The 25,827-nt window shown below is 32.6% G+C and overlaps 2 protein-coding genes across 3 annotated transcripts; one reads left to right on the top strand and one right to left on the bottom strand.

The window, feature by feature from the left end:
* Positions 1 to 1,934: 1,934 nt before the first annotated feature.
* Positions 1,935 to 23,047, top strand: LOC130449272 (uncharacterized). Of its 2 annotated transcripts, none has more exons than XM_056786987.1 (6): positions 1,935 to 2,618; positions 10,725 to 10,986; positions 16,188 to 16,349; positions 18,413 to 18,675; positions 19,653 to 19,870; positions 22,474 to 23,047. In XM_056786987.1, the coding sequence occupies exons 2-6, from the start codon at positions 10,743 to 10,745 to the stop codon at positions 22,634 to 22,636; spliced, it is 1,050 nt and encodes a 349-aa protein (XP_056642965.1). In that variant the 5' UTR covers positions 1,935 to 2,618; positions 10,725 to 10,742; the 3' UTR covers positions 22,637 to 23,047. The 2 variants fall into 2 exon arrangements, with proteins under 2 accessions (XP_056642965.1, XP_056642964.1); XM_056786986.1 differs by having other exon boundaries at positions 2,254 to 2,618; positions 22,459 to 23,047.
* Positions 22,628 to 25,306, bottom strand: LOC130449273 (mediator of RNA polymerase II transcription subunit 11). Its single transcript, XM_056786988.1, has 2 exons — positions 24,961 to 25,306; positions 22,628 to 24,902 (listed from the first exon to the last, which is right to left on the bottom strand). The coding sequence occupies exons 1-2, from the start codon at positions 25,034 to 25,036 to the stop codon at positions 24,550 to 24,552; spliced, it is 429 nt and encodes a 142-aa protein (XP_056642966.1). The 5' UTR covers positions 25,037 to 25,306; the 3' UTR covers positions 22,628 to 24,549.
* Positions 25,307 to 25,827: the final 521 nt, after the last annotated feature.

Raw genomic sequence — 25,827 nt, 5'->3', positions numbered from 1 at the left:
TGAAACGTCTTAATCGGATAATTAGATCCAGAGAAAATTACTAAAAACGCTTTTCTCATATACGTTTTCACAAATATCTTTCAAAATAATGAATCAATCGAAATATACTTCAGAAGTGATTGGTAGAGATTTGAAATCCCCACAAAATGACAGGTGAAACGTCTTAATCGGATAATTAGATCCAGAGAAAATTACTAAAAACTGCTTCTCAAGATAAGAAATCAGAAGATACTCCTAGAAATAGAAGGTTTCTGCTTTGAAGACTTAATCCAAGCAAAGCAATAGCATTTTTAGGAAGCCTCTTAACAAATCATTTAACTCGCCCTCGGTAAACCATTTTGGGCTGCTGTCATTTCCAAACTCAAAACTTCATGTAAACAGCACCATCTTTGTTGAAACTTGGAATCTGTTCCAAGGTAACAAGGGTCTTAGGTACTGGGATTTCGGTCCCATAAGCTACACAGGGTGATTTAACTTAATTAAGGCTTTTATACATTTCAAAACAGTGATCACAATTATTTATAACTTCAAACTATCCCATATTGAGTAGTTTTTCAATTTTCAGAATATGTAAATACATAGAAATTAATAAAAAAACATTAAGGACAACAACAACTTTAGTTATTATATAAAAAACTTTGTTTTTATTTCATATTTATTTTAAATGTGTTTATTTCATTCAAATATCATCTGTTAATCGATAAAAACAGTACTAAATGATATGACCTTCTACTCTTATTGTATGTAATAAGAATAGTGCTTAAAATATGACCTTGTTGACCTTTTGGCAACAGTCTGCTCTTAACAATATCATTTCAACTAAATAGATTAAATTAATTAACAATATTGAATTATTCTTATTGCAACCAAACAAAAATAGTTACACAATGGACTAGTATCTTATATATGATAATAAAAGATATGAAAATACTAATATTATTACAGCAGTTTCTATATACAATATAACTACTCCCTTGAGACATGCTGTATATTCAGCAAAATCATGTATTTTCCCCAGAAAAATCTTTTAAGAACTTATTTACAAACTTTAAAACGGCAAATGAAAATCCCATCTCTATACCGATAACGAACAACGTAAAAATTATACTTAACCTAAAAATTTAAATTATTCAAGATTTTATAATAAATTTCTTTTTACTTGGAGCTTTTGATATGTTTATGTTTCTAAATCAAAATAAATATATATTGTGATAAAGACTTAAAGAAAAGTCGAAACGTCAATTATATCTATCTTTCAAAAACTATTTAAAAAAACTAATTTTGAAACAGAAAATACCTAAAATCAAGAAGATTTAGAAATATTTCATTATATTTAGCTACAGTATAGTATGTTACTATGCTACAGAACATTTTTGTTTAACATATTTTTCAGTTAATAAAAATGTAAATACAAAATGCGCGTTTTTCATATATTTTTACCCATATCTTCCAAAACGATGGAGCAATCGAAATATACTTTGGCAAGTGAAACGTTTTAATCGCATAATTAGATCCAGAGAAAATTACTAAAAACGCTTTTTTCCTATAGATTTTCACTAATATCTTTCAAATTAATTGATCAATCGAAATATACTTTTAAGTTGATTTATAGAGAATTAAAATACCTACAAATTGACAGGTAAATCGTCCTCACCGGATTATTATATCCTGAGAAAATTAGTAAAAACCAAAAAATACATAACAATCTACTAAAAATGTTATTTTTATATAATAAAAGCAATAGAGCGTTTATTTGACATTTTATTTAAACTTTTTTTTTGCCAAAACTCAATTTTTGAGCAAATAAACACAATTTTATACATTTATATTTTAACTTTTTCTTAAAGTGGTATACAAATCCACACCTCTATTGTTTATAAATGAGGTGACGTCAGCGAGGAAACACCAAGATCAGTTTCTTTAATACACAGGAAGCAGTAAAGGATTATAACTGAGCCTTGCAGTATTCCAAAGTAACTATAAAGTGTATCATAACTTAACTAACACCCCTGAAGCTGATGTTATCTACTATCAATACCTTTTTTTTACTCCAGTTACTAATATGATGTGTTATTTATTTTTTCAACTTTTTATTTTAGAATTATCGAGTAAGTTTAATATACACACTAAAAAAATTCTTTCCCGCACTAAGAATCATGTAATTTTTATCGCATTTTTATTATTCTTTTCCAAATAATAATATAATCAACTATTTCTTTAAAACGAATGATATGTAACTGTTATTAGTAACTCGCCCACCACTATTATTTCCCAATTTTATAATCTATACAAATATGATGAATCGCCCACTTTCCAAAATTAAAAAATTATAAAATGAATCAAGTTAAAAGATTAATCCAAATTTTAATTACTAACATTTTTATTTCTATTTTATTCCACGGCGCTGGTTTTACGACGAACGACTAAACTTCGCATCAAAGCCAGTAAACAGATATAAATTATGTTACATCTCTACGAATCATTCAGGTTAAATGAGGCCGGTGGGTGGTAGTTATTAAATTGTGAACGAATGGACCAAGTTAATTTTTTTTATTGTTTATATGAGTTTTTATATTGTGATAGTGTGTGATATAAAAATTAATTGTTACCTACTACTAGTAAGTATTATATAAATTTCAACTTAACACGTGTTGCTTTATAATGTAGGTTGAAAGACTATTATAGAATTAGATTCCTTATAAATACGTTTTTATAGTAGTTTTTGGATAATTAGCCCTTATCTTTTATTAAAATTCATATGAAGGAATCAAATTATAATTTGCATGAACCATTCGACCTATATTAATTATCACTATGTCAATTAATTTGTAGGTTAAGTTAGATCTGCAACAGTTTCAAACAAAGTTCAATAACCTTTATTATTCTCATTAAATCTGCGCTTAAATAATATTCAAAAATAATTTATTAATTCAAAATGAGTATGATAATATCGTAGCTTTATATTGCATCATTCTTTTGCAAACTACCTATATCAGTGTAATACGATTATAATTTATTTAAATTTGATGTAAAAATAATATTGAATGAATGAAAATGATATTTAAAATGTTTTATGAAGTAAAATTATATATAAATCTAAAATTAGCATAACCTAAACTTTTTCAAAATCAACAAATCGAAATAATTAATTGGAACAATTATTTCTCTGTTGCCTGCGATTGTTCCAGGTCCGGTCTTGGAAAATTTGTGATGCATTATGCAAACTGAACAATCAACATCGTTTATAGTAAATTGATATGAAAAGTCGACTTTTTACTGAACCTTTTTTAAAAATATATCAACTATTTTTAGTTATAAATAAATTAGCGAAAAATTTATTATCGCACAACGACGTTTTGCAACGATTTATTTCAGCAGCTAACATCCTACATAGAAAAAGAAAATTAGAACTTTAGAAATTTATGGAAAAATGCTTCTGACGTGTGATTATTAATCATACCAAACACAAACAACCGAGCTACGTTCATTATAACAAAACGAACTCGAAATTCAAATATAATCAAATATGACTGTATTATAACTATACAGGGTGTGTAAATATAAATCAATTGCCTTCTTAAGAAAATTCTCATCAATTTTAAATGAATTTATTGTATATATAATGCTGAAATACTAGTTTTTTTGTTTGAATCACCCTATAAATCTATTAACATTGTTGCCAATTGTACCATATGCTCCTTCTAGATTAAAAATATTACGAGGGTTGCTACTTAAGTTTTGAGATATGGCAACACTGATGTGAATATGTCAAATATGATATTGCCAACGTAAATTTCGACATTTTTAATGGTGAACTTACTCAGAACGTGTAGTCATACGAGTGCTATTCGAGTTGTTTACAGATACTCGAAACATTTATTTTGATCAAAAAATTGTCTTCAAACGTCAACATTTTCGTGGAATAATGACTTTTGACGTGGATTGAACCAACAGCACCATCTCAAGCAGTCGTGTTTCGCTGGTTTTCCGATTTCAATCGTTGTCGCACTTCGCTACATGATTAATTTCGATAAAACTCGTCCAAAATCGCTGTCGCCGATGGTCATGTAAAATACCGTGAAATTGAGGCATAATTGCGAGTTATTTTAACGCATATACCTTCAATATCGCATGAGCATTTGGCTGTCAAAAAGATTTGTCGCTTCGGATACCTCATAATTTGAGAATCGCTCAAAAGAAGCTCGAATCGATAAATGCTGATAAAATTCACTCGCGGTGCTTCCAAAAGCGTCTATAAGATCGTTATAGGCAACGAATCGTGGATATATACCATCAAGAAGGCATACCAAGTCGCACCACATCTGCGGTCGATCTAACACGTAACAACAAAAGAACTTCCTCCTTTTCACCAGGAGAATCGCATACCAACCATCGACAAAGACAACAGAGCAGTTATTACAAATACAAAGTACACACTGCACTAGACATTAACAGTTTAGAGACGGTCAGAAGCAACACCCAAACTTGCACACACACTACGGCTCACGACTTGGCATACCAAATGGGAAAACACCAACAAAGGTCGAGAAACATTCAATAAAATAAACGAGTTTGAAAGATTACAACTGCATCACTGAATTGGAAGACAACGCTTCCTTCTGAGAGACACCGATGGGAAATGTAAAGATTGCAATGAAACTGAAGATGAAGAGCCGAAAGACCGGGAAAAAAGAACCAAATATACCCTCCAACGAACATAGACTTGACCGACAGATACATTACTACCTGGTTAAACGAATGGGAAAAAGAAATGATTCTGTATGACAAAGCTGACATCCAAAATACACTTTTGGAGTGCGGTAGATGGGATGGGTTCGTTTGACAGTGACCTCTCTGGATGGTGGACATTATAACGGCCTTATGTCGAAAGGCGGGTGGTTTCTTTGTCCTCGGCGCACGCACACATAAGTGGGAGGGCTTGGAGGAGAGAACAAGAACAAATTGGATTTTGCTCGAAAGCAAATGGTCGCTAGCTTTTTCTGAATAACTGTATGTGTCACCAACGTTCTATTAGAGCAACGTGGAACGGTCGATTCCGAACTGTACATCAGCATTTGTTTACCAGAAATGTTTGAAATCAATCTCGGAAGACTAATCATTCTCTATCACGTCAATGCGAGCTTTCTTAAATCAGTTCAAACAAAAACGTTTTTTACCGATCATAACATCGAATTGATGGGTTATACGCCGTACAATCCTTGTTTGGTACCCAATGATTTCTTCTTATTCCCGCAGATTGAAAATAAATTACTGATCTTAATGGAATCAGTCAAATAAAGATGAGTCAAGTTGTCATACGGACTTGACAATTTTTTCTCAAAATAAAATTAAAACCAATTGAGATATTTCAACAACTTTATTATTGGGTCGAAGTACATTCAAAAAGTTTATGAATGGAACTCGACCTCGCTCATATGGCCACCGCGGGCACGTTTGCAGCGGTTGATTCGATGGACCCAATTTTCCATGACTCGGCCACACATTTCGGCGTTCAATGCTGGCTTTGAGATCTTGCAACGTCGTCGGCTTATTAGCATAGATCAACGGCTTGACGTAGCCACAAAGAAAAAAATCTAGGCCAATCCATTTCTTGAGATAACACGCCTAACAAACTTGTTCTTCAATAAATCGATTGTAACATGTGCTGTCCAAGTCCATATATTCTAATTCTTGTATAGTAAGATCCTTACGCAAAATTCGCCATAATCTTGGCGATGCCCGAATCTTGAGAACGCCGTGAAATTGAATCATTTGCTAAGGACGTTTCTGCCGGCAACATCACACAACTAATATGTAGACTCAAACTTGTTACTGCCTGTCAACTAGATCGAGAATTACGACCGAACATCGGAGTTAACGCGGCCACCGACTCCGAATTTCTGTACGAGGTTATGTCTACTGAATAAACTGTCAGTGACAGTTCGATGTTAAGTGGAAAGGTGCGTTCAAAAACTAAAATCAAAATTGTCAAGTCCCTATTGGAAAACAATTCCAGGAATCTCCTGTGGAACTTACCTTGTCGTAATCACAGAGTTTGGTGGAACGTCCTGCTTTGCATTCATCCTTTGATTTATCTATAACAATAAACAATGTTTTGTATTAGCAAAAAAATATGGTAACTAGGATTTTGGTACTTTATTTTTCCATGACGTAATTAAGAAGCATTTTAGATATTTCGGTAATTAGTTACGAAAAACCCTGTATTGTTATTTGATAAAATATGTGAATAAATATCAGGAGTTTCTTCAAAGTTTATTTTTAGAAACATTTCTGTTCATTTGGAAACATTATGCTAACAAAACCGACATTCAACAGAAGGAAAGAATATTTTGTGCTGGATTTTAAAATTCGTTGTGAAACGAACTAAGCTGCTTAAGCGTTTTGTTGGTTTATTCATGAGCTCCTATCCTTAGGTTACAAAAATTTGTGGTTTAATGCGAAAAAATTCGAAATCTTCCCAACAATAGTTCCAACAAAAAATCTTAAAATTAGCGAAAAGAAAAAAATTTGTTTGAAAAGAAACTTTAAAATTTACCAAAAGATCTTATCGTTTACTCGAGAGGTGTTTCAGTGAAGTGGAAAACTGTCTAAAGTTATTTTTCCTACCAAGTTTTTTATTTTGTTTATCGCGTCAACAACTCGTCGAAAATTACACACGACCTTTCGTTATTAAAACTACAAAGTACTTTCATAATTTTTATAAGACGCTTTATAAGTATAGTTTCAAAAACAAAAGGTTTCTTGCGATTCCCTTATGTGAAAAGCCGAATCCCCGAAGGTCGGAATTTGCTTTTTGGACAGGTAATCGCTAGTTAATTTAATCAGAAACGTAACTCTCTACAAGATACGAAAATTAAAGGGGTACAAAGTAACGAGGTCAATTTACTGAGCCTCAAGACTAACTATTTAATAGGTTATCAGAGACGTCGCTACGAGGGTTGTTATTTAAGTTTTAAAATAGATAAATAAAAACATAACCTAAAAAGTGTATATATATATATATATATATATATATATATATATATATATATATATATATATATATATATATACAGAAATTTTACTTTAGTGTATGAAATACGTGGAGAAATAATATGAAAAGACATTTGTTACGGGTTTGGTGGTTGAGACCCCTCAATTTGAATAGAAATATCTGCAGTATAATAAACGAAATAGATGCAAACATATTTTTCAAACATGATTAATAAATCGGGATTTAAATGATCACCTTTTGTACTTAATAAAACATGCAATAAGAAAACCTGATTCTAGATTAGATTAGAAAGTTAATTCTTGTCGTGGAATTTTCTTCAAATGGGAAAATCATTCCCTATATTCCGCCAAATTATACTTTTCTTGTATCCAGACGACTGTTTGTTATATTAACACTCATGACACGTACAAATTCTATCAGCTTTCCACTCGGACAAGTCATTTTTTATGGTAACTTCAACTACAAACTACAATAGAAAAGTGAGGTTAAATTTTTGACCACAATCAGCACGTAAAAAGTTGATTAACTTCGACATTTGACATTTGACATTTGTGAACGTCATGTTCGTGTTCATTCCGTGCATTAAGATCAATCCACTTTTCCATGCGTTTCAACCAATTGTCGAAGCATTTTTCCCATTCCGTTCGAGGTACCTCCAAAACATCAACGCTTCTTTAGGTGTGGACAAACGTCCACCGCGCAATTTATTTTTTATCTGCGAGAAAAAGAAGAAATAATAAGGTGCCAAACGAGAATTGTACGGCGGATGAATCATCAATTCGATGTTTTGACTGTTCAAAAACGTTTTTGTTTGAACTGATGTCAAGAAAGCTCGTAATGTCGTGGTGGAGAATGAGATTGGTTACGTGTGCGATCAATTTTTATTGGATTTGGTTCGTTTTTAACGTCTTTTGAAGTACCGCGAATCAATTTTTTCAACATTACTCTGCACCAATCGACTCGAGCTTTTTTGAGCGATTGTCAAATTATACGTTTCCAAATCTTTTTGACAACCAAACGTTCTTGCAATATTGAATGTATGCGAATGGAACTGATGTCAAAGTTTGTCTCAATCATACGGTATGTCCCTAGTAGTATGTATTCTAGTACACAGCAGCCGATTTAGGATGAACTTTCACGAAATTAATTATGTAGAAAAGTGCAACCACGATTGAATTCGGAAAACCAACCAAACCCTGTGGCTCGAGGTGGTGCTTCATCACCAAAAGTCGAAGCGAAACTGTTGATTTAATCTACATAGAAAGTCATAGAAAATGTTCGCAATTCAATTACATTTTTTGACCAAGATGTCTCAATCTCTTATTCATCAGTTTTGTTCGCTGAGAATCTCCGAATGCACTGTATTACATCTTGATCCGCCTTACTGCTCAGAAATTACTCGATTTTGCAATTTTTCTGTTTTATTTCTTCGACTAACATGCTAAGCTAGAACTAACTGGCACAAAAGCTTGCTGACCAATGATCTAGAACGTAAATTCTATTTTTTTCTTGAGATTCGTCCACTAAATTTTAGAATGATCAACTGAAGAGTTATCTATCAGCCCTAATATGACTGTACTATTTGAAAATTTCCATGTGATCCAAAAGTGATGATATCTTTTCGATTGAATTATCCAATCAGATCGGTGCTTTCAAAACTCACATATACAATAGAGATATTTCTAATCAAATTCGAATCTGATATATTATCACAAAATAAAATTGTCAACTCCATTGACAGTTTAGAATCAATGAAATCCGTCGTGTTTCCTGTACCTTTTAACGTTAAACTAATTTACGTAAGCTATTTTTCTATTTATTATTAATTTAAGAATTATTATTCCGTAAAAAAAAACTCGTATTCGTATTATAAAGATCGCATTTTGTTGCTGGTCATGAATATTATAAAAAAAAGTGATTTATAGAGCGAAATATTGGATATTTCGTATAGATCGTCGAAAAAATATAGTGTACAACACATCCAGGCACTGAATTTTTACATACTTCGCGTAATCATATAATAATAATAAATTATAAACGACAAAATTGAACGGAACGAAGGGATAAGACAAATAACAAAATAATAAGAAAACGAGGTACCAAAATTATAATGAAATCAATAGAAGAAGATTAGAAACAATAAAAAATTTGGTGCTATAGTCTTTTTTTGTGGATCAAACCGTAATAAAATGATTAACCTAACTTAATATTGACCTAACCTAACATAACGAAACCTTAACCTTACCTAACCTAATCAAAATTCATCCTAACCTAACCTAACCTAACCTTTTTTTTTGCCCAGAGGTAGGGTGGAAGCTTATGCCTTCCTCACAACGGACGGGTGCAAATGCTGTGAGTTTGTGTGGGACTCTCACCCACTAAACCACCCTCCTCAATCCTCGGGAGTGTCGTACGTCGGGAGGACAACAAATTGTCATTGCATCAGCGTACAACACTTAATCCTTTGGATTTTTGAGCTGTTTCTTAGCTTCACTCCTCACCACCAGTCCGTCAAGACGGCACAAGAAGAGAGAAAGTTACTGAGCCACTCCACCAACTTCAAGGTCTTACAGCTCCCAGGAGTGGTACCCAACCTAACCTAACTTAACCAAATCTTAATCTAATCTAACCTAACCTAACCAAATCTTAATCTAACCTAACCTAATCAAATATTAACCTAACCAAATCTTAACCTAACCTAACCTAACAAAATCCTAACCTAACCTAATCAAATCTTTACCTAATCCAACGAAATGTTAACCTAATTTGACCAAAGTTTTTTTTGTGTGGGGAGAAATCTTCATAAAGATCTAGAAGAGTAGTTCCTAGTTGCGGATGTATCCGTTGGTTTCGCGTCTCTTTCTGGATAAGCCTGAAGGGTTACTCCACCTTTCTGAAATCCCCTCCTGAGGCCTATCACCTAAGGCCCTACCACCTCTGACCGTTTTCAACTCATGGTTTATGATTTTTTTTTTGTATTCTGTATTTGCTTTTTTTTCTTATTGTTATTTATTTATTTGTGCGCTATTTTTGTATTTAAGGTTAGGTTAGGTTATGATTTGGTTAGGTTAGGTTAAGTTAAATTAAGTTATGTGAGGTAGAGATTTCTAAATATGTCTTACGGCGGGCCCAAATAAGTTCAATTGCATTAAATTTTCAATAATAAACTATTACATATTACCAAAATAAACCGTAAAGAAAATGTGTATGTTATTGATGAATTGTTGCGAAAACACGGTCATGAATTCTTATAAGTACCACCCTACAATTGCAAATTTCATGCAATTGAACTTATTTGGGGCCACTGCAAGACATGCCTCACATAACCTCATTTAACCTAACCTAACGTAACCAAATCTTAACCTAATTTAATGTAAACAAATGTCAACCTAACCTTACTTAACCAAATCCTAAGCTAACCTAACAGAATAAAAGATTTGGTTACTAACCTAAGTTTTAGGTTAGGTTAAGATTTGTTTAAGTTACCACGGGTCTGGAATGGCTAAGGAAATCCATGAAAGATAAAAAGAAAGAGGTTGATAAATGACATTAGTTACAGGCTGTCAAATGGGGATGAGGATAATCGTTTTCACGTTGTATTAATCAATGCAGTATTAAAAATTCTAATCACAAAATCGAGTATCACTTTTAAATACAAAAATATCGTGTTGCGAGCGATTGCGACAAATAAATTGACTTTTTTGTTCAGAACAACTAAACTGGAAGAATGGCCCCTCCGGGTATAGGAAATTCAATGGAAATCCGCTCAGATACGACGTCGACTGAGGGTAGAAAAAGCGATAGTAAAATTTCAGAATATCAAAAGGATATAGTCGTTTTAGATGGAGGCTTTGCTACTCAATTAAGTTGCCATGTTCAACAACCGATTGATGGAGACGTCTTGTGGAGTTCCAGGTTTCTAGCCACCGATCCTGAGGCCGTCATCGACACCCACTTGGATTTTTTAAGAGGTAAACCATTTTCAAATAGATTATTGGTACTTAAAAGTTATTCAAACCTCGTATTATGTTTGTAAATCAAGTTTTTCTTTTTACAAATTTGTACATGAAATATTTTTACTCACAATATTCCCAATAGGGGGTCAATAATAGAGGGTGTCTCACATGTAATGTCAGTTTCTAATGATCCTACAGTCTATTCTAATCATTCCGATTTTAGATCTGTTCTGATTGAAAATTTTATTTATTTATTATTCTTACCACCATACTAGATAAGGTTTGCAGACTTCAGCTCTAGCTGGTTGCCAATGTAAAGCTTTGAAAGCTTTGAAATGCTCTACAGTTTCCAACAGCTAGTTTTCTTTGAATTTTCTTAATCATGTTGCTGTACTTCTGGAATCCGAGTGCATTAGACCAACCACGGAGCTGCAAATAACATGATTTGAGCGAGTTTTAGAATTCGGACCATTGAGGTTTGACATTTAGCGTCTTAAAGTCGTCGATGATACCTCAACTTTTTTGCAGGTGTTATTTTCAAAGAAGTTCCTGGTCTATGCAGATTGTAATCTCTAGATTGAGGATTATGTCATGATAGAGGTTTCACAGGATTGAACCTAAGATGGATCCTTGTGGTACTTCACGTGTAATTTGCTCGTGATGTTGCCGTCCAATCAAGAGCTCTCTATTATAAACGTAGCTTTCACCAAACGTTCTAAATTGCTTCGGAACCCTTGTACAATCATCACCAAAGGAGATGAATCGAATGCATTTATTCCATTGAGGGTTCCTAAGAGACAGAGCTTCTTATTGTTATATACGAAGCTTTTAACAGTCTTTGCCTTATCTATTACCAGGTTTATGGCATCGAAAGTTGATTTTCCTTCGGTATAATCAAACTACATTTTGGAAAATACCCGCGTTCTTGATTTCAGCTATAAGATGTTCGATAAACTTGTCCAAGCACAGAGGTCTTTAAGATATTGTATTAGTTATTGATTTTTGGTGCTTCTCTACTAGTACTAGCCTCGCTTTCTTCTATATTTTTGCGAACTCACCCTTGATAAGCTGACGGATCATAAGCCTCAATGATTCATCAGCAAACTTTGCTTTTAACTCTTCTTAAGTAAAAAGGGGTATATCGTTTTCCGCAATACTTAATGGGTCCCGAATTATGTTGTAGGCTCTGGGAAACAGTTTATTTGCTTCTTCAATCATATATATATAAACGTTTTCGTAGTGCTGTTCAGGCCCAGACGATGATACGGAGTTTTCGCGAAATATATTAAAGTTAGTACACTTTGACGTTTAATTTTGCCACAATCCCACCACGAACACACTCATAATTTAGCTGGCAAAGACTTCGTTCCAAATTATATACAAATAAATAACAAAGTTTTGTAATATCTTTTAAAAAAAACGTAAGATTCATCAATTTCAAAATTCAATATTATTATTTATATATACTATAATTAAGAAGCTCGAAAATATATTAGAATTAGTACACTTTGGTGTATACATTTATATAAATTGGAACGAAATCTTAGCCAGCTGGATTAAGAGTATTTTCGTAGTGGTGTTGTGGTAAAATTTAATACCAAAGTGTACTAACTCCAATATATATCCGAGCTTTCGAATATTTATGTATTCATCCATTGTAATTGACCATAATTTCAGTATCAGACGGTGAATACATAATTTTTTTCGAAAGCTGGGAAATATATTAAAGTTAGTACCCTTTGGTGTATATATTTATATAAATTGGAACGAAATCTTAGCCAGCTGGATTAAGAGTATTTTCGTAGTGGGATTGTGGCAAAATTTAATACCAAAGTGTACTAACTCGAATATATATCCGAGCTTTCGAATATTTATGTATTCATCCATTGTAATTGATCATAATTTCAGTATCAGACGGTGAATAAATAAGTATAAGAAAGCTCGGAACGTGTTTTTTCATAAACAAAAATTTATACTCAATATTTTCGTGGCACAAATCGATTTGATTCAAATAAAACAAACTCCCCGTTGTTTCCGCCATCGTTAAATCCTTTTTACCACATCCGGTTTCGCGTTATTGCTCTCTAGGTATGCGATTGTCGAACAAACAATTCGAGTGGTCGTTTTAAAATCCAATTTGTAACAATTTAATCAACTCCTAACTGCCACACTGAAACAAAGTTGAAAAACGAAAACAAGTAACTTAATAAAATTTACGTTTCGTGTTTAGCTAAACTCAACACGTCGTTATATCGAGTAACTTGTAAAATCCCCCGAAAAACGTCCGACTATAGTGTTACACGTGAAAAACGATCCGCAACTGATCCAGGAATTTAATTTCAATTTTATATATGTCTTTTAACCCCAAGAATACGCGGAAATAACAGAAACTTCAGAGGTTATAAGTGGGTGAGATATTATCCTGTTCGGAAAGGAATGTCTACGTGTGGGACGGAATAAATATACACTGTAAACATGATTAAACTACTAGATTTAAAGTGGTGGCGTAGGGTTGTATTCCATTTGAAATTCTCTAACTAAATTTGTAAATTTTCTCTACAATATATACAAAGGTTGTATGAAAACTTCCCCTAAAGTCCACCGATGCTATAACCTTCCGAATAACAGGCGCTGGGGTTTAGATCTGATGAAAACGATGACCGATTTGTTACGAACTGCGTAACAACATGGAGTTGAAAAACCATAGATTTACCAGTCGAAATGGTAGGAGTCCGTCAAACTGTAGAGTTTCGAGAGAGACAGAACGAAGTTCTGCGATCTCTTTCTATAACCTACCATCACCCACGTTAGTCTGAGAGGACTGAAGCAGTTCTTGGAGACGTTCAAGTCGACGCATAATAAAATGCTTAGTTACCAAGTAAATTGGTATTTTCGGAACTGTCTAACTCTTCAAGACGATTTAAACTCAACAATATTCTAAATTAAGAGAATTCTCCCCCACGCCGACCGGTGTGTGCGGCTGTACGACCCACTGAAACCATTTTTCTTCAAGTTAAACCTCTTTGAGGACATCGACCAAACTGTTGCGTTTCTTCATCTGTGAGGTTGTTTCCACGTTCTCAGCTACGACGTTATCTTTTTTCGTGATCATACCCACTACAAAAAAAAATTGTCAATTCAATTGATGATTTTATAAATTTAGTTGAGAGTTACCTACAAATTCTGAGGGTAATTAACGAAAATAAAGACTTGCCGGATTTTAACAACATTTTTTAATCTATTGAAAGAAACGGGATTTAAATTCAATAAAGAAAAACGAGAAAGGAACAGTTCATTATTAGAAAAAGCAAAAATAATTAATAAAAAAGAAAAATTCACCACCTGCATGAAACATGGGTAAAAATGGACATATTAAGGATAATTTTCAATTGAATGTTTTTCGTATTTAGACCATTCACTTTATATCTATTCCAAAATTTATAATTCATATTATTAAACCGAAAATTATTTATTAAGCGCGGAGTACGGTCCTGTTACTTGCTCGGCTTTGGCGTTTGCAACCCTGATCACGTGCATTATGCGTGAATATGTTTTAGTTTACTATTTTTCTTCGTTAAATAAACTTTATATCAAATGTTTGGACTTGAATGGAAAAAAATAAAAATAGTTATTGAAAAAAAAGTCCAATTCCTTTTCACACAACTCTCGTACTACTTTCCTATAAACAGGAAAATCTGTTTATATGGTTTACCGATCTAATTTCATCTAAATAATGAAAATTCGCCCCGACGAATTCATTTTGTAACGAATTGCCTTGTATAGATTGTCGTCTCTCTTCGTAATGCACTTTTCCATAATTCAAATGTGGTGCAGCTCGGCTACGGTCCCGTTCATTCCATAACCACTTTTTTTTAACTACACTTGCGTGTCGGGCAACGTATCTATTTTACATATTTATATATTTTTTTTTGAAATCCCTAATTTTAAATTCGTCGGAACTATGTTTTTGATTCATTGCAGTATTTTAAACAATTGCTGCATCATTTCCACGCCGAACCAATTCCGCAACACACATTTGGCGAATTTTTATTTGCGGAATCGATTTCCTTCAGTTGATTAAAACGTCACTCATCCAAAGGAAAGTGTCTTACCACCGCGTTGGAGGTTCAACACGATTCGTACTTATAAATATTTCCACAACAAATCTTCCACAAAGTTTGATAAATAAATTTATCCACGATTCTTTCGTTTTCAAACCTTAGCATTCCCTGCGCGAATAACTTCAACCCCAAAACTTCCAGCTGAGATTTTGGGGAGAGACGGTCTCATTAAGGCACTCGGTGAAATATTCGCACAGTAACACCGTTTATATCAATACTGATATAATGCCCATTCCAAGCCGTCTAAGTGACCTTCAACTCCGCCATGTGAATCGTACAATCGAATCAAGCAACTCCGGTGTCAAGAAAACTCTTTCAACCCTTTGGTTCGCCAATAAATGGCCTAGAACCGCAAAGCCTAAGAAAAAACTTCTCTATCCACCCTTTCGGCTGCTAGCAACATCATACGAAGACCTCCCCAAAAACTACCATAACTTAGATAATTCCCTCACACCCCACTTCGTCGGTGTTGCAGATTTTCTGCGGTTTTCCTGTAACCTGGTGAACCGGCTCACCAGCCAAATGGCCAACCACTTCTCTATCACCCGCTTCCTATCAAATAATAAACGAAAAAAATACTAAACCTGGAGGGAACCGTTTTTGGCTGGAGTTTTCTTTTTCTTCGAACCACGTTGGGTCTTTCGTGTTTTCAACCTGAAGCAGCTCTGCAGAGGATCAACTACTATATCAGAACCTACTCCAATAAACCTTTTTCTTTATAAAACAGCATTTAGTCCGGACTTTGCACAGTCAGAATTACTATTTATTCTTAAACATGGTGAATGAATTTGTATCCAAATGAGATATTGAAAATCGCGACAATTTTTTCCGTCCAATTCAAAGAATGGGCTTACCAAAGTCGTTAAGAGACATAGGAAACCAAGATTATCTATGAAACACCCTCTATATGAATAAAAGTGTGCAATTCATCTTTTTCTTTCCATGTTTAGTAACTGAATAGTAAAATGAAGCTTCTAAAATTTAAAGTTACGCCTTCGTCGTCAATTTATTTTTTCATATTTGATCTGTTCAATTAATCCCATTGACGTCGTCCGCATTGTTATAAATAATTGGATTTTTCGTTTCACTTTATAGCCGGTGCCAATTTAATAATAACGAATACCTACCAAGCGGACGTTAACCTATTTGAGAAACATTTAAATATTACAAAAGAAGAGGGTTATAATCTTATTAAGCAATCTGTGCAATACGCAAAAACCGCAGTCGAGAGATACCTCGAGGAATATCCCAATGCTAGTGAGTATATTACATTATATCTACAGAATTATTTTAAACCTATTGTCATCAACCTTCAATTGAAAATTATCAACGGTAAAAAAAATAAAACTCAATTCAAATATCTATTAAGATGAAACAACAAAAGACGATATAGAAACTAGAGTTCGACCATTGGAAAAAAGTTACAGAAAATTCCGAACTCATTGTTTTGGTCAAAAAAAAAATGACAATAAACAAAGTCATCAAGTCTAACGTATGGAAGCGAGTGCTGTCAACTGACAGATAGACATGAGGAAAGAATAGATGCTGCGGAAATGGACTACTTGAGAAGATCGTGCAGGATATCCAGAACGAAGTATATACGATCTGAACAAGTCGAGTACACACGACTTCAAAGAGAAAACAAACCAAACAACTGCTCTGGTACGGACGTACGATGAAGATAAAGTAGAATAGGTGGCCGAAGAAACCACTGATGTATCAACCGCAGTGTAGAAGAAGATGAGGAAGACCCCCGAGGACCTGGAATGAAGAGATTAAACACAGCATGATAGACAGAGCTATCCATGATGAGGGAAACTGTGTATCAGTATAGAAGAAGACGAGGAAGGTCCTCGAGGACCTGGAAGGAAGGGATTTGAACATATCATGAAAATCAGAGCTATCCATCATCAGGGAAACTCTGTATCAGTCTAGAAGCAGACGAGGAAGATCTTTGAGGACCTGGAGGGAGGGATTTGAACATATCATGAAAGACACAGCTATCCATCATCAAGGAAACTCTGTATCAGTCTAGAAGAAGACGAGGAAGATCCTCAAAGACCTGGAAGGAAGGTATTTGAACAAAATATGAAAGACAGAGCTATCCATCATCAGGGAAACTCTGTATCAGTCTAGAAGAAGACGAGGAAAATCCTCAAGGACCTGGAAGGAAGGGATTTGAACATATCATGAAAGACACAGCTATCCATCATCAAGGAAACTCTGTATCAGTCTAGAAGCAGACGAGGAAAATCCTCAAGGACCTGGAAGAAAGGAATTGAATATACCATCAAATACAGAGCTATCTATGATCATGGAAACTCTGTATCAGTCTAGAAGAAGACGAGGAAGATCTTTGAGGACTTGAAACGAAGGAATTGAATATACCATCAAATACGGAGCTATTTATGATCAGGGAAACTCTGTATCAGTCTAGAAGAAGACGAGGAAGATCCTCGAGGACCTGGAAGGAAGGGATTTGAACATATCATGAAAATCAGAGCTATCCATCATCAGGGAAACTCTGTATCAGTCTAGAAGCAGACGAGGAAGATCTTTGAGGACCTGGAGGGAGGGATTTGAACATATCATGAAAGACACAGCTATCCATCATCAAGGAAACTCTGTATCAGTCTAGAAGAAGACGAGGAAGATCCTCAAAGACCTGGAAGGAAGGTATTTGAAGACGAGGAAAATCCTCAAGGACCTGGAAGGAAGGGATTTGAACATATCATGAAAGACACAGCTATCCATCATCAAGGAAACTCTGTATCAGTCTAGAAGCAGACGAGGAAAATCCTCAAGGACCTGGAAGAAAGGAATTGAATATACCATCAAATACAGAGCTATCTATGATCATGGAAACTCTGTATCAGTCTAGAAGAAGACGAGGAAGATCTTTGAGGACTTGAAACGAAGGAATTGAATATACCATCAAATACGGAGCTATCTATGATCAGGGAAACTCTGTATCAGTCTAGAAGAAGACGAGGAAGATCCTCGAGGATATGGAAGAAAGTGATTTGAACATATCATGAAAGACAGATCTATCCATCATCAGGGAAACTGTGTATCTGTGTTTCCATTGTGTGTTTTAATTGAGTATTAGGTTGTTGTGATGTATAAGGGTGCAATTCCCGTTCTTCTACATTTTAATAGAAAGCGTCATCCATTATATTCCCTCTTCACTAACTACTCCTAGTACTTTCATGGATATATTCGTCATATGGGCACTTGAAAACTTGCCGGTATATCCAGGGAAAATTTTTTGTCTTGTGGAGTTGTTTGGTTTATCGAAAATAATGGTTTTGTTGATTTAGGGGAGCCTCTAATAGTGGGATCTGTGGGTCCGTATGGAGCATCTCTTCACGACGGTTCCGAATATACGGGGTCGTACGCAAAAACAGTTTCAGCTGAACAAATGAAAGAATGGCATTTACCACGCATGAGGGCGTTGGTAGAAGGTGGAGTTGATTTATTTGCTATCGAGACAATCCCGAATTGCAAAGAAGCCGAAATGTTGGTGACGTTATTGAAAGAAGAATTTCCTAATATCAAAGCTTGGCTCGCGTTTAGTGTAGCGGTAAGTATTTCCCTTGTTATATTGATTTCAAATTAATTGAAAATTTTCAAAATATATCGTTCGACTTTTGTTTTATATCGACGTAACCATTTAAAAGGTGATTATTCCACTAAATGCGAAATAATTTGATTTACAGTGTACAACGAGTACTCATTTGAGACTTTGGAGTTATTAAATATCGGATTAAATCGATAAATAATTATATTTTTAATTAAAAAAAAATTCGGGGTTGTTGTTGAAATTTAATTAAAATTTTGCTCACCCTATAACAATGATACAACATAATTTATATCGTTAAAATCATCAACAACAACGATACAAATCTTAACAAACAAAAAAACCAAAAAAATAATTACATTCCGTATCATACGATGTGCAATAATTTTTGGAAATTTTTAAAAAAGAATTTAACGATAAATTCAAGTTGTTCCGTTCAGTACCGCGTGTTCAGATTCTTTGGAACCATCCACGCAACTTCCTTTGAGACGTGACTTAATATTGGGACACAGAAAAATCGCAATGGACAAAATCGGGATTATAAGATGGCTTATAGTTCAAAAACTATTTGGCGTTCATGAGGAATCGGCCGACGCCATTTTGTGGTACTAATGGGGGAACACGCATATCGTTAACCTTCCCACGACGCCATTTTGTGGTACTAATGGGGGAACACGCATATCGTTAACCTTCCCACGACGCCATTTTGTGGTACTAATGGTGAAACACGCGTATCGTTAACCTTCCCACGACGCCATTTTTTGTTACTAATGGTGGAACATGCGTATCGTTAACCTTCTCAGACGCCATTTTGTGGTACTAATGGGGGAACGCGGGTATCGTCAACCCTTCCAGGACGCCGTGTTCCTTAACATGGATCGCCTTCTACTGTTACAACTTGAAACTGCTGTCACACATTCCAACATACGTTTTCTGTGCTAACCTGTACCCATATCTAGTTATATTCTTGGTAATTTCAGCAAGATGGTAAATCTACGGCGTTCGGTGAAGATTTCAAAAAAGTAGCCCGCCATTGTTTCGATTTGAATCCCGAACAATTAGTTGCCGTAGGGATAAATTGCACCGCCCCACGACTGATCGAGCCTTTACTAACCGGAATAAATGACGATCGAAAAGATAACCCCAGACCGTTGATTGTCTATCCAAATAGCGGAGAAAATTATGTCGTTGAATTAGGGTATGTATAAAAGCGGTGAAGTCAACGATAGAAATTTAATTTAGTAAAACTGTTATTTCGGTAATTCATTTTTTAAATCTATGAGGGTCGTTTTTATAACCGTAACAAGTGACGTTTGTTCGACATCGACCTACTTTGACTTTAGAAATACTATAATATTGATAATGATTATATTAGTTAACATTTTATAATAAATGTTGCGTTTCCATGGATTTTAAAAATACTTTAACTTCAATTCTCAAATTCTAGTTTATATTTTCTTTAATTTTCAAATAATTACAATTTCTAGTTCGTTAGGTTAGGTTATTGATTTTAAAAATACTATAATTTTAATCTAATTTTAGTTGTAGTTAATATTTTTTCCATTTTTTATCTTTGACTTTAGAAATACTATAATTTCAATTCTCATATTGTAGTTAATCCATTTTACATTAGTTTTCCTCTTCATTGGCTCTAAAAATACAATAATTTCGAATATTCTCGAGGTCTAGTTAATATTTTTTTGATTTTTTTACATTTTTCAATGTTTTTTATCTTTGACTTTAGAAATACTATAATTTCAATTCTAGTATTATAGTTAATCCATTTGACATTAGTTTTCCCCTTCATTGGCTCTAAAAATACTATAATTTCGAATATTCTCGAGGTCTAGTTAATATTTTTTTGATTTTTTTTACATTTTTCAATGTTTTTTTATCTTTGACTTTAGAAATACTATAATTTCAATTCTCGTTTTGTAGTTAATCCATTTGACATTAGTTTTCCTCTTCATTGGCTCTAAAAATACAATAACTTCGAATATTCTCGAGGTCTAGTTAATATTTTTTTGATTTTTTTTTACATTTTTAATATTTTTTTTATCTTTGACTTTAGAAATAATATAATTTCAATTCTCGTATTATAGTTAATCCATTTGACATTAGTTTTCCCCTTCATTGGCTCTAAAAATACTATAATTTCGAATATTCTCGAAGTCTAGTTAATATTTTTTTTACATTTTTCAATGTTTTTTTATCTTTGTCTTTAGAAATACTATAATTTCAATCATTCTCGAGGTCTAGTTATATTTTTTTATTTTTTTTACATTTTCTAATGTTTTTTTATCTTTGACTTTAGAAATACTATAATTTCAATTCTCGTATTGTAGTTAATCCATTTGACATTAGTTTTCCTCTTCATTGGCTCTAAAAATACAATAACTTCGAATATTCTCGAGGTCTAGTTAATATTTTTTTGATTTTTTTTACATTTTTAATATTTTTTTTATCTTTGACTTTAGAAATAATATAATTTCAATTCTCGTATTATAGTTAATCCATTTGACATTAGTTTTCCCCTTCATTGGCTCTAAAAATACTATAATTTCGAATATTCTCGAAGTCTAGTTAATATTTTTTTTACATTTTTCAATGTTTTTTTATCTTTGTCTTTAGAAATACTATAATTTCAATCATTCTCGAGGTCTAGTTATATTTTTTTATTTTTTTTACATTTTCTAATGTTTTTTTATCTTTGACTTTAGAAATACTATAATTTCAATTCTCGTATTGTAGTTAATCCATTTGACATTAGTTTTCCTCTTCATTGGCTCTAAAAATACTATATTTTCGATCATTATCGAGGTCTAGTTAATATTTTTCTGATTTTTTTTACATTTTCTAATGTTTTTTTATCCGACTTTAGAAATACTATAATTACAATTCCCATATGGTAGTTAATCCATTTGACATTAGTTTTTCTCTTAATTGATTCTAAAAATACTATAATTTCGATCATTCTCGCCGATTAGTTAATATTTGTTTTGATTTTTTTCCATTTTCAATGTTTTTTTATCTTTGACTTTAGAAATACTACAATTTCAATTCTCGTATTATAGTTAATCCATTTGACATTAGTTTCCCCCTTCATTGGCTCTAAAAATACTATATTTTCGATCATTCTCGAGGTCTAGTTAATATTTTTTTGATTTTTTTTACATTTTCTAATGTTTTTTTTATCTTTGACTTTAGAAATACTATAATTTCAATTCTCGTATTGTAGTTAATCTATTTGACATTAGTTTTCCTCTTCATTGGCTCTAAAAATACTATAATTTCGATCATTCTCGACGATTAGTTAATATTTGTTTTGATTTTTTTCCATTTTTTATGTTTTTTTTATCTTTGACTTTAGAAATACTATAATTCCGATTAATCTCAAGTTCTAGGGAATATTTTTTTTACTTTTAATTGTTTTCATTGACTTTACAAATACTATAAATCCAATTCCCATAATCCAGTCAATCTTTTCAACCTTCGTTTTCCTTTTCGTTGACTTTAAAAATACTATCATTCCAATTTTCATATTCTAATTGATATTTCCATTAATTTTCAGTTATTCTTAATTCTAGTCAATATTCATTTACATCTATTTGTTCTCATTGATTTTAGAAATACTATAATTTCAATTAATCTCAAGTTGTAGGAAATTTTTTTTCACTTTTAATTGTTTTCATTGACTTTAGAAATACTATAATTTAATTTCCTATCAGCATACTCGAAACTAAAATGTGTGATATAAAATATTAATAATAATGATACTATTTGAAGAACTGATGCTTCCAGTTGGATCAACAGAGATAAATGCGAGCCAGTGGAAACATACATTCAAAAATGGTTGGATCTAGGGGTAACTTGGGTGGGAGGCTGTTGCCGGACGTACGCAACAGACGTATCAAGGATAAAACAAGAAGTACAACTGTGGAAAGAGAAACAATCCCTCAATTAAATATTTTTATTGTTCTATTACATACACGAATTATTAATTAAAAGTACGGTGGATAATTTAAATCCCTCTAATTAGGTTAATACAGATTAAATTAATATTTAATAATTATTTGATTTTATAAAACTAAATTATTCATGCAGAATCGTACAAATACATTCGAGTTATTTTTAATCAAATTCGGTTGTTGTTTACTTTTTGTATGAATGGGAACGTTGAAAATATTTAGGGAAATGTTATTTATTCAGTTAGGTATATATACAAGGAGATTTTGTATAAAATGTGTCATTTTTATAAACTTTTTGTTCTCGTTGTCTATGAAAGTATTTGTAATAACTAATTATATGAACAACATTATAAAAAAAATTCCCCAATGTGTACCAGGTACATATCATTAAATATGTTACTGAAAAATTTCTGTTTTTATTATTAAAACCCTTTTACCTAACTCAATTCGCCCTTGATCAATATTTTAGCAATTAACTTGATTATTAAAAGGCAATCAAAACAGTTTCTACATTTTAATAATAGATGGTGTAGTAGTAGTTCAAAGGAACATTTTATAACAAGGTTCAAAAAAGGCTACCGGTTAGGTACAAACTCCAATACCTTTAAAATCATTTTTCTCTCATGTATATTTCTAGTTAATAATAAGTTTTTTCCGGAGGAAAAACCAACAGATGTTGTAATAGTAGTTCAAATGAATGTTTCATAACGTGGTTGAAAAAAGCCTACCGGTTAAGTCCCAACTCTAATACAGCTTGATTCAATAAAAATACATTTTTCCTTCATGTATACTTTTTATTTCATGAAAACTAGTCCTTTTTCTGGAGGAAGAACCATAAAAGAACGAAAAACCAACAGGTATTGTAGTAGTAGTTCAAATAAACGTTTCATAACGTGGTTGAAAAAAGCCTACCGGTTAGGTCTCAACTCTAATACAGCTTGATTCAATAAAAATACATTTTTCCTTCATGTATATTTTTATTTCATGAAAACTAGTCCTTTTTCTGGAGGAAAAACCATAAAAGAACGAAAAACCAACAGGTGTTGTGGTAGTAGTTCAAATGAACGAACATTGGTTTAATTTATTGTGCACTGCTTAAAATAAACCTAAGTGTCAAATGTTTACAATTAGTCCATTTCCCAATATGTAGTATGTATGGCACAACTGATAAATGTTTACAATTACCCCAAAGGTGTGGGGTAAATGTAAACATACATTTTTTTTAATTTTGGTTTTTTACTATTTTTTTTTATTTTTTGTATTTTTGCTGAGTGTACCATAAAATGAAGATGTCAGTTATGATGCCATGGTTTCAGATCCAAAAAAATCTTATAACAAACTTTTACCATAAAGATAAAAAAGAAAAAAAAAAGTAACTTGTCAAAATCGCTTACGTTTACCCCACTCGAACTTAACTGAAATAAAGTTCACTTTTTCCCTTGCAAATCGTATATAATAGTCAAAAATGATAAAAAACTGAATTCAGATTAAAAAAAATGAGTCCTGTTAAAAATCAATATTTAACATTCAAAAAAACTGTAAGAAACTATTGTGAAGAGCTGCAATTTTGCTACAAGAGGAAAGAATGTCAGTACTTATCTTTAATCACCCGCAAGACAAAAAATACCCAATTTGACCAATATGCATCAATATTTTTAATAAAATTAAAATCTCCAAATGACAATCATGGAAATTATGAGCACCTAAACAAAGAAAGCTGCAATATCTCTCTAAAAGAAATTTGTGTAACAAATTTCCTGGAAAAATTAATATTCAACCACATCTCAATTCTTCTAGAGCAAAATATAATGTGAAAAAATCTTCATTAACTGATAACTAATATTAACAGTCAGGTACCACTGTGTATAAAACATTAACGTCAATATTCACTGTTAACACTGCACAATTATTAAGTTGAAGCTCCTGAAGGTACATTTTGCCCTGCAACTGTAGATGTAACATTTGTAGGACCAATTATGCTTCTTTGTGATGTTCTACCTTGTAAATGTTTAATTTTATATCTTTCTAATTCGTTTACTCTCGATCTGGCGTGTTCAAGTCTGTGCCACGCCATTTGTAAAACTTTTTGTGAAGCATATCCGGATCCTTCATGGGGTTGTCCTGTTGAAACTTGAGTTAAATAGTTTATTTGGTCTGTTAACTTATTTTCCACGGCACTTAGTGTTTTTAAGAACATTTGAGTGTGATTTTCCGCTTGTTTCAAACTTGATTTTTCTTTGCCTAGTTCGACGAAAACTTGCCCTGTAAATAGGTAAATGTGATATCAAATAATGAAAATTGATTATGGGATTTTCTTTACCTGCACTATGAAGACAAGTTATTATATCTTTTTCTATTGAATCTAGCACTTGAATTCTTTCCATTGGAGCAGTCATCTTACAAATAAATACTTTTTTTTCGGTGTATAAAAATGAAATGGAAACTCTTCTTTTTTATAAGTCAAATAGCAATTTTTTATACGAAAATGTGATAATAAAAATCGTATTTAAAACGGTAATCTTTGAACTAAACACGAAGTTCTAAATAATGTACGCTTTTCAAGTAAAAATCCAATGCAAAAAACAGAGAAAACAAAATCAGTTTGAAAGTGTTCCATTTTATGTCATATTTCTTATAGGAAAAGATGGCGTCGCTCTTTTAGGCATTCCATCCCGTCATTTTGTATTATCAGTTTTTCACAGGTTTTTCTCTACAATATCAGAGTAAATAATACAATAACACCAATATTTAATTATATAAATTAAAATATCAGTTTGTTTGTCGAAGGTTTTTTTATATTTGCCGAACGCTCTTACTATTTCTTTTCGTAAATTTGACGTTACTGTCAAATATTCTGTAGTTATTTATTAATTTATTACCAGTTCTCCGCAGGTTTTTTTCCCAATACCAGAGTAGATAATACAAAAAACTAATATTTAATTGTCTAAATTGAAATAATACCAAATGTAGTCAATTTTGTGAAAAGTTTTTTCTCCAATATGTCGAACGCTCCCACTATTCTTTTGTAAATTTGACATTGCTGTCAAATATTTTAATTAGAAATTAGTTAATTATTTTTTATTACCAGTTTTTGCAGCTTTTTCTTCAATAGCTGAGTACTTAAGACACAAAATTATTATTTAATCATATAAATTAAAATATTACCAAGAGTAGTTGAACTTTGTTG

Source organism: Diorhabda sublineata, chromosome 10, assembly GCF_026230105.1.
Source record: "Diorhabda sublineata isolate icDioSubl1.1 chromosome 10, icDioSubl1.1, whole genome shotgun sequence".
Taxonomy (NCBI): domain Eukaryota; kingdom Metazoa; phylum Arthropoda; class Insecta; order Coleoptera; family Chrysomelidae; genus Diorhabda; species Diorhabda sublineata.
The sequence above is the reverse complement of the archived record's forward strand: the minus strand, read 5'-3'. Positions and strand labels throughout refer to the sequence as shown.

What these genes read in the sequence shown, in the direction of transcription:
- LOC130449273 (XM_056786988.1), bottom strand. Translation starts at nt 25,036, where the DNA reads ATGACTGCTCCAATGGAAAGAATTCAAGTGCTAGATTCAATAGAAAAA. An exon ending in AACTTGTCTTCATAGTGCAG is followed by an intron (nt 24,903 to 24,960) that starts GTAAAGAAAATC and finishes ACCTATTTACAG; the next exon opens with GGCAAGTTTTCGTCGAACTA.
- LOC130449272 (XM_056786986.1), top strand. Translation starts at nt 10,743, where the DNA reads ATGGCCCCTCCGGGTATAGGAAATTCAATGGAAATCCGCTCAGATACG. An exon ending in CCACTTGGATTTTTTAAGAG is followed by an intron (nt 10,987 to 16,187) that starts GTAAACCATTTT and finishes TTCACTTTATAG; the next exon opens with CCGGTGCCAATTTAATAATA. An exon ending in AATTATGTCGTTGAATTAGG is followed by an intron (nt 19,871 to 22,458) that starts GTATGTATAAAA and finishes TACTATTTGAAG; the next exon opens with AACTGATGCTTCCAGTTGGA.